The sequence below is a fragment of the Ictidomys tridecemlineatus genome, chromosome 9, assembly GCF_052094955.1.
Source record: "Ictidomys tridecemlineatus isolate mIctTri1 chromosome 9, mIctTri1.hap1, whole genome shotgun sequence".
Classification (NCBI taxonomy): domain Eukaryota; kingdom Metazoa; phylum Chordata; class Mammalia; order Rodentia; family Sciuridae; genus Ictidomys; species Ictidomys tridecemlineatus.
This window is the reverse complement of record NC_135485.1, coordinates 14,587,587-14,600,234: the sequence shown is the minus strand read 5'-3', so window position 1 is coordinate 14,600,234 and position 12,648 is coordinate 14,587,587. Positions and strand designations below refer to the sequence as shown.

The following is a 12,648-nucleotide window of genomic DNA, read 5'->3' as shown; positions in this document are numbered from 1 at the left end:
AACTATGTATTGGATTTAATGGAAATATAATTAATAAAAATATCCAGCTAAATGGAAATGGTAGCTTTCAATAGACTAGTAGAATCTACTTCTTTATTTTTTAAAAAAATATAATATGGAATTATTTTTCTCCATTAAATATAAGAGATTAAGGAACAAAAAGACAACTATGAATTTTCTTATTCATAGTCACAAATATCAGTCAAACAGATGCTCTGTCAAAATAGATAGGCCATAAACTTGATGTTGATTTTATAGCAAATTGGTTTAAATTGAGTGGAAGTTTAGCAATTTGGATAGTCATATGAGATTTATCACCCACAGAGACAAAATGTCAGAAAAAGGGTGATGGCTTTGTAAGAGTATCCCAAATGCTCAGTCTCTTCCTGATTTTCATCTTGAAGGACATGCGTCACTAGAAGCGAATACTTGCTGGTAAAAAGAATAAACATAGAAGAAGTATCTCAAATGTTTAATTACATTTTGGCTATTTTAAAAATTCTCTCTTTTCACATATGTTTTGGTGAGTTGGTTTGTATGGGGAAAATGATTTAAATGGAAATGCTATTGAATTGTGGAATAAGAACTTTCTACATGAAAAATTCTTTTTTGCTGCAGAGCAATGACTTTATAATGGACTCACTTTGCACTGAGCTTGCTGGGTCTTATATTTGATTGTCTCAAACCATCTTAGTTCCTTCCATTATTTACATTACATCTAATTTACAAAACACCTACCAGTTATAGAATAATAGAATGGATTAGTAAATAAATAGGAGCATAGTGCCAATGATGCTTTCAAAGAGACACAGTGATTGATGGCATAATGTTTCCCAGTGTTCATACCTGTGTACTCAGGTGGGCAAAGGCATGTGTAGTTATTGATCCCATCAACACATGTAGAATTATTTTCACAGTCATTGTCTTCACAATCATCAACATTGACTTCACAATTTTCTCCTTCAAAACCATCAGCACAGATACACCTGAATATCAGGGCAGAAAGGCAAAATAAACACAAAAACAATTCACATCTTTTTGCTGCATTTTAAATCCATGTGGTCTAAATATTGAAAAAAACCATAAATACATTTGTAAATTATAGAGCTCATAAAATTATAAGAATTTGTTTTTTAAAAGTTTTGAAATGCCATGTTGTATTGATTTAATGTAATATCAAACAAACCAGAAAACATTAAAAAATAAAACTTATGTTGGTTTCAAGATGGTAAGTGGCTTCAGGGTCTTAAAAACCAATATTTCCAGGTATGATACAGAAATAAAGTTTGACTCCACAATCATAGATATCTTAATCCCAAGTTTTTCTCTAATAGAGTAATTTATGCTTCTTTACTCAGAAATGAGGAGGAACTGATTCTGATTCTTAAAATCACATCATCTTCTACTCTATGTGAAATGTTTAAGATGTCTGGCAACAAAAAAGAAATGTAAAAATTAAGTTTTGTCTTCCTTGCAATTACAAAATATGAACATTTTCTCTAAGACAATAAATGCAATTTACCACATAAAATATTGTATATTTAATCTCAAGTAATATCAGTATGAGCTCTGAGTAAAGTGTAGATGGATAAGAGAAAATTTTGTAACAGAAATGTAGTATTTTTCTTCTATAACGTGACAATTCTAACAAGTGTTAGTAGTAGATCAGCATTCTAAAGTGAAATTCTTAATGTCACTTAATGGACTCTTTCATAATTCATGAAGTACATCTGAAGTGATTGTACTGTATGATTAAATAATTCCATATTTAAAATGTTCACAGCATGATTGTTTTATGTATATTGTGGCCTGGAAATGAATCATTAATTTTCTGTTTCAGTGGGACCTACATCTCATCATTGCACACTGTCTGTTAAAGCAATAAGCAAATCATCAGATGAATGCAGGACTTGCAGTAAGGGAAGAGTTGGCTATTAATTAGCATAATTGAGCCAACACTTTGTCTTGCCCTAATCTGACTTGATTAATCATATGTGTATGTGCACGTTTTTAAATTTTTGATTTGTAACATCCTAAGCTGAGAACCCTGTGGAGTCTCCATTTGTTTTTAATATTGCAGTATACCTCTGGGAGGGACCAATACATATTGTCCTTATTCTGTTTTTCTTTTTTAAAAGAATGCCCTTGGGTTTGAAAAGGAAAATGCCTGTTTTCTTAGTTATTCTTGCTCCAATACTTCAGACAAAGGAAATCACAGCCTCATGACTTACCAGAATCCATCTTTTTCCCCTTCTTTCAAATGGCAAGTTCCTCCATGTTTACATGGGTTACTGATGCATGCATGAATTGGGACATCACAATCCTGCCCCTGTAGAAGGAATGGCCAAGTTAGGTTGAATACAAATGAGGACATCCACAGCGCACAGAGAAAGCATAGTAGAATTATGAAAAAAAAAAAAAGATATGTTTCCAGACTGTGGCTCTCACAACAGCATCTACTTACCTTGAAGCCATAGGGGCAGGTACATCGATAAAAGTCAACTGGATCATTGTTACAGGTGCCATCATTTTTACAGGGATTTGATAAGCAGGGATTACACTTAGCTAGAATGTTGACATCGACAGGGCCTAAAAATTAATTGAAAAATACGAGAAAGAGATTTTTTTCAATGTTAGTTCATTTAAAATCATTTCTACTCTTTAATGTAATAGTAAATTTTGGATACAATTATCTATATGTGTTTCCCCAACAAAATGAAACAAGGAATCAGCATAATCAAACATGCAACACATGGCTGTGATAGTTTGGTGTCAGATCTGGACTCTGGATTGATAGTTTAGGGGGTTTGTGTCTAATGTTAATGACATCAACATCACAGGGTAAATTCCCTTATGAGTTCAAGGTTTATGTGGATGCATTTCATGGTAACTGCCTACATTTCAGTTTTAGCCAGTTTCATGGAAATGCATACTATTAGTCTCAGAGAGGACCACAAATGTAGTGATGGGATATGAGAGTTTTATGAAAAAGTAGAAATCTATCACTATAATTAAAAGCATAATAGAACACATATTCCCAGATAGCACTAGCTTGGAATTGTTACTTTCACACAGGAGATACAATCTGCATTCTGTGATCTTGGTGAGGTGTTTGGGTTTTTTGGTTTTGTTTTGTATTGTTTTATGTGTGTGCTAGAGGTTGAAATTTGGGCCTCACACATGCTAAGCCATGCTTTATCACTGGCTATACCCCCAGCCTCACTGCTACTATTATACATATAGAAATAAAGTAAAAATGTAGTCTTCATTACATTCTCACTTGCATCCTTTTAATTCAGTTTGTTAGTTCTTTAGCACAATAGATGATGGCTGAGATTCACATTTTCTTCTCCAAGAAAAATAAATATCATTAAAATGACCTGTACTTGCAGTCTCACATTTTTAAGTTTCATGATCCATAGTAGGCCTAGATCAAATGCAACTAGTTCCCCATTATTTGCACTTATTTGATAAATGGCTAATAATGCTGAAAATGAACTGTTCTCCATAAAATTATGTTCCACTGATGCTACTTTTTTACATTTGTAAAAGCTCATTAGCTTTCTTTTAAGAAGCTGTTTCTGACTAGGACGATGGAAAAGTAACATCTCTATATATAAAATAGAAATATTTTATAAAAAATTCATTGTATTGTTGTTACCAACAATCTCTTTGTAGCTCTTTATCTTCATTGGAACGAGCAACAGTAAATTCAGTCCTGCATGTTATTACACACTATTCCTAACAAAATGGTTTGGATAATTATTGTGAATATATGTTGAGCATGCCCCCAATCCTTATTATCACTGACATAAGCTTCTAATGTAACTTTACCCAAAATACTGTATGACTTCTGCTTATTTAAGCTACCTTTCATGAAATTACTCTACAGATTAGAGCATATGTTTGTGAGTTATGCAAATTTACATAGTGGTTGTGGAATTCATCACCATTGGAAATACCAGTACTTATTCAAATAACAATTTTGAATTAAAATCCATGAAAAAGAGAGTGCTTTGTGTTGTTTTTCTATTAGCAACACTGAACTGAAAAGGAAAACCTTGAGTTATATTTGCATTGAAATTCCTGTTTCTTTTCAACATTTGGAAATGGATGACAGTTATTGGGATGACAGTGTTAATGGAAAGGGTTGTAACTGCTTCTAGTGATACCTCACTCACTAGGGACCACCATATCAATACCAGTATCCCTTCCACTTTTTTCTTGATAATCAAAACAACTTAGTTCAGTCTCTGTATCAAAATATAGTTTGGAAATTACTGGAATTAATTCTGAAGTGGGCCTCAAGAAGTTCAATTTCTTACCTCCCCCATTACTTATCAACTAAAGAACAAAAAAATTTTACTAATCAGCATATTGGAGAAATTAAAGGTGGGAATTAGTTCAAACAATTAATTAAATTAGCATAACATCTCATAATAAATGGCTTTGTGTTTGCTAAAATTCTATTTAGAGTCAGTAATAGCAAAAAAAAAAATTCTAATTATTTGGGAGAGAAGAAAGAATGGAACTCAGAACAAAGGTAGGGGATGAAACCTTTGTGAAATGCAAGCGAAACATCAGGTCAGTATGTGCAAGCATGTGAACATTCATCTGGCTGTATCCCAAGACCTTGAGGAAAAATGTTTTTTGGTCTTACTGTGCTTTCAAACTTGGTAAGCCTATAATTGAGTAGAAGAGTTCAGGGCTGGCAGTTTTCAAGTTCATCCTGTGCAATGAGATGCCTTTCAAAAGTTAAGTTTAAGTATTTAGATAAGAAGCTAGAAATAGTGTTGGGAGGGGGATATGGATATACCTTGAAGAAATTAATAAGTCAATAGGTAACAAACCTGCTGGGATGAAGGAATCTTTGTCCATTTTACCAGAGAATCAATAATTTTATTTAGTAGATGTCCACTGAACCAAATGACTAATAAGCAATATCTAATTTGTCCATTTTTTCCTAGGAGCAAATTTAATTTCCTATGTTACTAATTAAGCTGAATTATTTTCATATTGAGAATTTGTACATGTATATGAAAGAAGATTTTTGTCTCTTTGTATAAATATTCAGTGTAGTTGAAAAATCAGGGTAATAAGCATTTTCACATTGAAAGGCTACTCTGACAATTTGTTAAACATGCTGAACTGTTTTGGGGGCACTGGTTTTGGGAACACAGTAAAATTTTGAGTTCTAACTTCAGTTAGTAAAACAGACTTCTAGAGCTGGCATTCTATTTGCTCCTCCTTTCTGATAGTTTTCTTTAAAATCAGATCTTCAAAGATAATTTATTTCTATTACTTGAATTTGAATTGAGGAATGCAAAAGATGATTGTAGGTTGTATAAATTCCAAATGTACATAGCAGAATTCTTTTGTATCTCCAAATACTTACAATGATGTGTGTGGTTTTTTTTGTATATATATATATATGTATGTATGTATATATATATACACATACACATACACACACACACACACACACACACACATACACACATACACACACAAGGACTCCAGGGATGGTTGAAAAATTTGAAAACTATAGGAACTATTAAGAACATCATAGGAACGGAAGTGGTTATCAAGACATAATTAACTTCTGGTGTACCAGAACCCAGGGTTAATGATTTTCATATTGTTGAGGAATATGATCATGATTTGGTGTGAACAGCCATTAAAAGTAACAGAATAACTTGAGGAAGCAGGGGAGATTCTTTTGGTTCTGGCATTGCTGCTTGGAAGGGAAATGCAATTTTCAAGCCTTTTCCCTTTATAAAGCTAACTGTTTCCAAGAACTATTCAAAAATTGTCAACAAATTAGTTCTTGTGCAATGGGCACCATGGAGAATAAATCTCATTTCCAGAAGATGGTTGTGTACTAGTGTTGCTGAAATGAATACGGCTGGAGTAGGGTACCTGGATTGATGTAATAGTTGGTCCTGACTTAAGAAAGCATGTAACATCACCTCCATGGATATAAGTGTGCTTAGTTTAATAATTCAAAGGGAAATGAGAAGAAGGTTTGGTTCACAGTCTGTTTCTGCCAATTACTTTAATCTTTAATGAATGAACTGCTGGACTTCAAATCCATTAAGGTTTGTAGGCGGTCTTGCTTACTTGACTCAAATCACTAGCTATGCACCTAACACCAATATTGCTACCCACTGAGAGTTGTATATCACTATGATTTATTGCCAAAAGCTCCAAACAAAAATTTCTAACCATGCTCCTGACTCTCCCTTAATTCTGGCATCCCCCAGAAACATGAATCCAACAACATAATTCTCTAGCTTTGCCCTTAGTGCAGTCTGATGTAGAACAAAGACAAAAAGACATATGTAGAGAATATTTGATGTTGGTCATAATGAGCCAAAAGGAGACTTTTATTCAAGACCAGTGAGTCTATGTTTCCCTTGCTATTACTGCATTTATTAAGCATTAACAGCAGAGATATATTTGTTAACATTCCATTGTTATTTATCAAATAATTATTGAGGATCTACTTTTTGCCAGGCACCAGGTTATGTTTGGGAGGATCAAGGCCAAAAAAAATGCCTGAGTTCCTGGAAAAACTTACTGTTCAGCAGTCAAGACACACATGTATCAATTAGAGAAAGAATGTGGAAAATGAGAAGGCAATCTTACAATACGTGTTTTTAGATTCTACAGACCATTAAGGCAAAGGAATCCACAAAGTGAATGGAAGGATGCGTTTGAAGTTCATAATGAAAGTCATGGCTAGATAGTTGAGCAACAGACTGAATTCAATCAAGAATGTAATAGGGCCAAGGACAGAATTACACGTGTCTACATTAAAGACTGTGTTAAAAAGGAGATGTTGGCAATCGGAACACAGAAAGAAGAAACTATAATGTATATAAAGGAGCTGTAGCCACCATTGCCTAAAATGAAGAGAGAGCCAATGGTAACTGAAAAGAAGCCATTGAATTTAGAAACATGGAAGTTGTTGGTGTCCTCATAATAGTTTCAGTTGAGAGATACAGATGGGCACCAGATGATGGGGGTTAAAATTCTGTGAATTTGCATTGCATAAAAGGTTACATGTGACTCCTTTAGGATCACTGGGCTTGATCATTAACTCCAGTTTAAATGTGATCTTAGACCAATGAATGAACTTCTTATGTTTAAACATAAAAGAACAACACTTATTTTATGGAATTATATCAAAGAGAATATGGATGTGAAATGTTCAAAACTGAATGTATAATTGTTGGTTTTCTTGACCCTATTAAAACAAATGTCAGTTAAAAATTTCCCAGTTCAAAATCTTAAAACATATAATAAAAAATAGTCCCTGTTTATTTTTTAAAGAGTGGTGCTTTTGATATATAACTATATAACTATATACTTTTGATAGATAATTATATATATAGTATATATAACTATATACTATATATATAATCTGAATTTAGCTAATGTATACATTATAATCCCCCCAAAATAATACTATTTAAAAATTAAAACAATATATTAGTGATCCTAAATCTGAAACTGTAAAATTCTAAATAATGTTTCAAAATAGTGAATTTCCCATTACTTCTAGTTTGGGGTAAATTAGTTAATCATCTTCATACTTAGTTAATAACTAAAGATAATATCAATCAACAATTTTGAGACACAAACCAAGTTTGTAAAAAATCCCCCCAAAAGGAAGAAGTTGCCCTTGCTAAAAATTAGTAGTATTTCAATGTTGTTGCTGAGGGGTGGTCAAATTTCTACTAGGAGTTCCCAAATCTACAGGATTCTTAATGTATATAATTAGGACAAGAGATCAGCCAGTGGGTGGCAAAACGTTAATTATTTTAGGATTTCTAAAGTTTCCAGGTTCTTGACACTCAAGCTGACTCCTACAAATGAAGTAATTACATTTTTTAGCAGCGTTTCTGTGTGTTTATTCGATCCCATGGCTGTCAGACACCTGTCTACCTGGGTCTCCACCTCTGTTCCATTTCTAATTTCACTTCTACTTGGCTTCCTGTGACAATGTCCTGATAACTTCATGGACGCGACGATGTCACTACCATTTCATAGTTGTGTGGTTCAAGTAGATATCACTAATATCTAATATGTATTTCTATCACCAAATTTCCAAATTATTTTAGAATTATCTACTTAAACATATATACTAATAAAATATAAACTCCAAGAAGATAGAGGTTTATAATCTATGTTGCATAATGCTGTATTCCTACAACCTCAGAACTGTGTTTGGCATATAGTAGGAACTGTAATATTTATTAAATGAATGAAGGTATATATCATTAATTTAAAATAGAATGCTCACTCCTAAGCATGCTTAAGTGTTCAAGAAATGTTTATAAATGAAAAACAAACAAACAAAACCACCTGGAGTTTAGTTAAAGTGTAGCTAAATCATCCTAAACTAGGAGTCTTAACAGGAATATTGGAAATTAGCAAATTTCAAGTTGCATGATAATTTTGTTAATGAAAATCAGGAGAGACAAAAACTTCTATTTTCTTATAGAATGACCGATCGCTCTAATGTCATTTGAAGTGAAGAGAAGAGGTGGTCATCTGGGATACAGAGGTAATGACCACCTATTTTCCACTCAAGAATACTCTTGTCTGGTATTAATTAAATATGCTCTGATCATCTGTTTCATTCTGTTCCTTATTTTTGTTGTATATCAAAAAATATGGCATTGTACAATAAAGAAAGTACTCTGAAAAACTGAATAAGTTCTTATTGAAATAATTCCTCAAAATAATTCCATAGATTTTTATTGCAGAATAAAATGACTATTTTAAAATTTAGTTTTATAAACTTGGCTTCAAATAAAGAATATTATTTTTATGCTGTAATTTAAAATTATATACTGACAAACCTTAATATTGGGAGATTTTGTACTTACATGCATTCCATGAATAAAATAAAAAAGATTCACACTGCTCTAACAATAGGAAAATTAAATTAAAATATGAAAACACTCTATTATAAAATAGATAAAGGAACATCACTTTATTGCTCTCAAGTTCCTAAAGCATGCATATTCAACAGCACAGGACTCAGGAGATATCCTTGAGTGAATTATTTTGATTAATAGATTTGAATACCTTGCATTCTACTAACCCATTTCTTATAAGTAAATATTTCTAGCAAACATCTGAGAATAGTTTATAATTTTCATTTTCTTAGTATGTTTCCATAGTAGGCATCAATCTTATTGAGACTGATACATTGTTCTGAACATATTTTTTATAGAAAATTACAAAGTAAATTTCAACAACATGCTCTGAGTCAGAGATTCAGGGTTCAAAGTCTGTCTTCCTTTACTCAGATTTTGATATATTATTAGTCACCCTACATGCAATATTTCCCTCTCTAAAATGGGGAAATGACAGTTCTCACATAGGAATAATGTCAAGATTAAATGATAAAAATGTAGGTAACGTGCTTAGCATAATGCAATAACTGAGAAAGGAAGTGATCATTTATTATTAGTATCAGTAGTGATAGCAGTAGTAATATTGGCAAAGATCCAGTCTAAATTGTCATAATTCTTGAGCTAGCAGAGAAACAATAAGAAAAGGAAATTTCACAATATTTTGACAAATGTTGAGACAAATGCAAAAACACATTCTGAGTTTCAGTGCTTGCTATCACTCTAAAATTATATTAAGGTATAGAAAATTGAATTAAATTCTTGTCTGCTAAATGCAATTGCATGACATGTGTTGAGTTTTGAATGTTTGCACTGTTGCAAACTGTCCTGTATCCATGCTTTTAGCTATTTAACGGATAACTTCAAATATGCACAATCTATTGATTTGGTAATATAGTGAATATTAAACTAATCTGCCAAAGTTCAGCTGAGAGACCTAGGACTTTCTATTATCTGTCAATTAACAAATCCCAGCTCTGTTTCCTGGGGGCACTGAAACAGGTACAAAACTTTCCCACAATGCAGCTCTGCTCCTGCAGTTCTGCCCACCAGGTGCACCATCCTCACAATGGTCTATCTGTCCCAACTACTGGTTTAGAAATCTTTGCATCATGAAATCTTCTACAGCCTGGACATTACCATGATTTCTTCCTTTGAGCATTTACAGCAATTACTACTATAATTTGGTAGCCATGAGTCATATGTGGATAGTTAAGTTTAGATTTAAATGAAATGAAAACTTTAATTCTCCAATCACATTAGCCACATGCTAATTTTCTCAATAACCACATGTGGCTGGGGGCTACCATACTAGCTAGTGCAGATGGAGAACATTTTCATATCTGCAGAAAGTTGTAGTGAATAGTACAGATAAGAATTTATCTTCTGCAAGCCTATTTCCATTCAGGCTATACTAAGTATGTGAGATGCTACAGTCATGAAATGAAGAACAAAAAGGTCAAATAAATTAAATAAACCTTTAGTTAAATTTGCATATATATATTAAGCATGTACTGAATTTCTGAGATCATTTAGTAAATTAATGCAAACTATAATGTTCCAGGGTGGACTATAAGTATATAGCTCTTCAAAATTGTGTTATAACATCCCCCAACTCATCCCACAAAAATAACAACGGAAACATCTCCAGGGAACTATAAACTTAAGAAAGAATAAGCACCAGCATTCTTCAAAAAGAAATGTGGGTTCACCTGAGCAGAGAGGTGTAACAGAACTAGGTTGTAATTTCTCAACTTCCCCATGTAATCTGCCCCATAATATTCCCTCAAACAAGATTTCATGTTTCACCTTCAATAGTAATTTCTGCCTCACATTGCCAAAGAATGGTATACCTCTCTGTTCACCAGAAACTAATCTTGGCCATTGCCACAAAGAAACATCTGGGATTACAAAAGAACAATTTAAACAGTTCAAAATCATTGTCACTTGTAAAGTTTCTTGCAATCAATGCACCTAACCTCTTAAGAGGCATTGCAATAAGATTTACCTTGTTTTTCATAATGATATTAAAGCATATGTAAATAATTATGTCATTTCAATTAATGGTGCACCAGTATTAATGACAACAATTCAAATCAGAGGAAAATGTAAGCATTTATAGACTTTTGATGGTGGGAAACTTAAAAACTTGAAATCATATTGTACCAAAGTGTTAGAATTTTCTGAGGTACTGGAATAGAAATTCAAAGAGAACAAAAGAAGTTCTAGGAAGAAGAACAATAAAATATTCGAATGGTTATCTTGCTTTTATTTTTTTTTAGACTTAGTTGTGGCACTTACATTCCACCAAATACATTTAAAAAGAACACCCAAAGAGGTTTGTTTTAAAATGCTAACATTTGGAATGTTCTGCAAGTTATGATGGTTTTGCAAACATATTTAGGTATGAAAAAAGCATTAGATGCTAATTTAAAAATGTTAGGTGGGTGTGATTTTTGAAAATTCCTTCTTTATCAATAAACCATTTTTTTGTTGGAGTTCTGAAATGTTGGAATACATGCATCCCTAACCTATATTGCGTGTTTACTGTGAGACATGTAACCTGAACATAGCAAAACATTTAATCCTATCAAAACTTTTTAAGGTTGATACTGTCATCTTTGCTTACTCATGAGGAAACTGAGGCACAGATTTGTTAAGTGATTAAACTAAGGTTATCTAACTGTTGGGAAATGAAGCCAGGATTTACCCCTGACCAGGCTGAGGTTCAAACTTATGCTGTTATCTACTTACAGCACATTGTTTACTCCCCAAACATTCTTTTCCTGCATAAATGTTCAAGTGTTAAAAAATTATTTTCCCAGCTAGGTTTGCAAGACTTGGAAGTGAATACCATACCATAAACTTCTTCATGTTTCATAATACAAGGATTTAGTTTTAAACATAAAACAAGCTTATTCAATGTTTGCTGACTATAGATTTAGAAGTTTCAAGAATTTTTATCCTCTATATAATAATTTCAAGCAGTCCTCTTAAAGCATCTACAATTTGTGAATAATAGCTACCTTCTATCCCATTTTTGGTAAGGAACCTAAGCTCACATATAAGATTGTCAAAAATCAAAATACATGAAACAAATTTATAGTAGTTGTCTCTAAGACTTGTGATAATGGTTAATCTTATTTCTGTTTCTTATTGTTAGTAGTTTTCTATTTAGAGTTTAAAGTGTTCCTACTTAGATTTGAATTTGTTCACATATTACTCTTGTAATAATGGAATAAAGTAATATTTGTTATGAAGACACTATTTGGAACTCACAAATACATCAAAGGGAAAAGAACGGAATGCGAAGGATCAAGACATGGGAACATCCACACAAGGGAGTCTGTGGCACATGAGGCGGGTCAGAAGGTTTGGCTGACCCCTTGAGGGGTTTCTTCTTACCTGGTATCAGGAAGCCACAGGGCCCTGGCAACTCTAAGAGCAGGGCACATGCTCAGACAAGGCAAAAGCAGAACATTTTACTTGTTAGAGACTATGAAAGGAATTTCCAGAAATTGTGCTTCTATCTAAATCCTCTAGAAAACTTAGTCATTTCTGCAATGTATCTGAAAATGCTAGTTCTTTAGTTGGGCATTTGAGTAACAGTTCTTTCTTGTCCAAGAACAGAGATAGAAAAAGTCATCATTTATTGGGCTTATCAACTAGAACTTAGAAGTCTAGCTGAATTTTTCTTTTTGAATTAAAAGTGATTTAAAAA

General features: G+C 32.8%; 1 protein-coding gene across 8 annotated transcripts in view; it reads right to left on the bottom strand.

Moving 5' to 3' along the window:
• Positions 1-12,648, bottom strand: part of Slit2 (slit guidance ligand 2) — a 332,292-nt gene that overhangs the window by 38,186 nt on the left and 281,458 nt on the right. For 4 of the 8 annotated variants that reach the window (XM_078021124.1, XM_078021126.1, XM_078021125.1 and 1 more), the window contains 4 exons: positions 12,333-12,365; positions 2,465-2,589; positions 2,232-2,329; positions 847-986 (listed from right to left, as the gene is read on the bottom strand). In XM_078021124.1, the coding sequence (XP_077877250.1) occupies positions 847-986; positions 2,232-2,329; positions 2,465-2,589; positions 12,333-12,365 (396 nt within the window). The remainder of the gene's footprint in view (positions 1-846; positions 987-2,231; positions 2,330-2,464; positions 2,590-12,332; positions 12,366-12,648) is intronic. The other 4 variants (XM_078021127.1, XM_040292589.2, XM_005318931.5 and 1 more) reach the window with 1 other exon arrangement.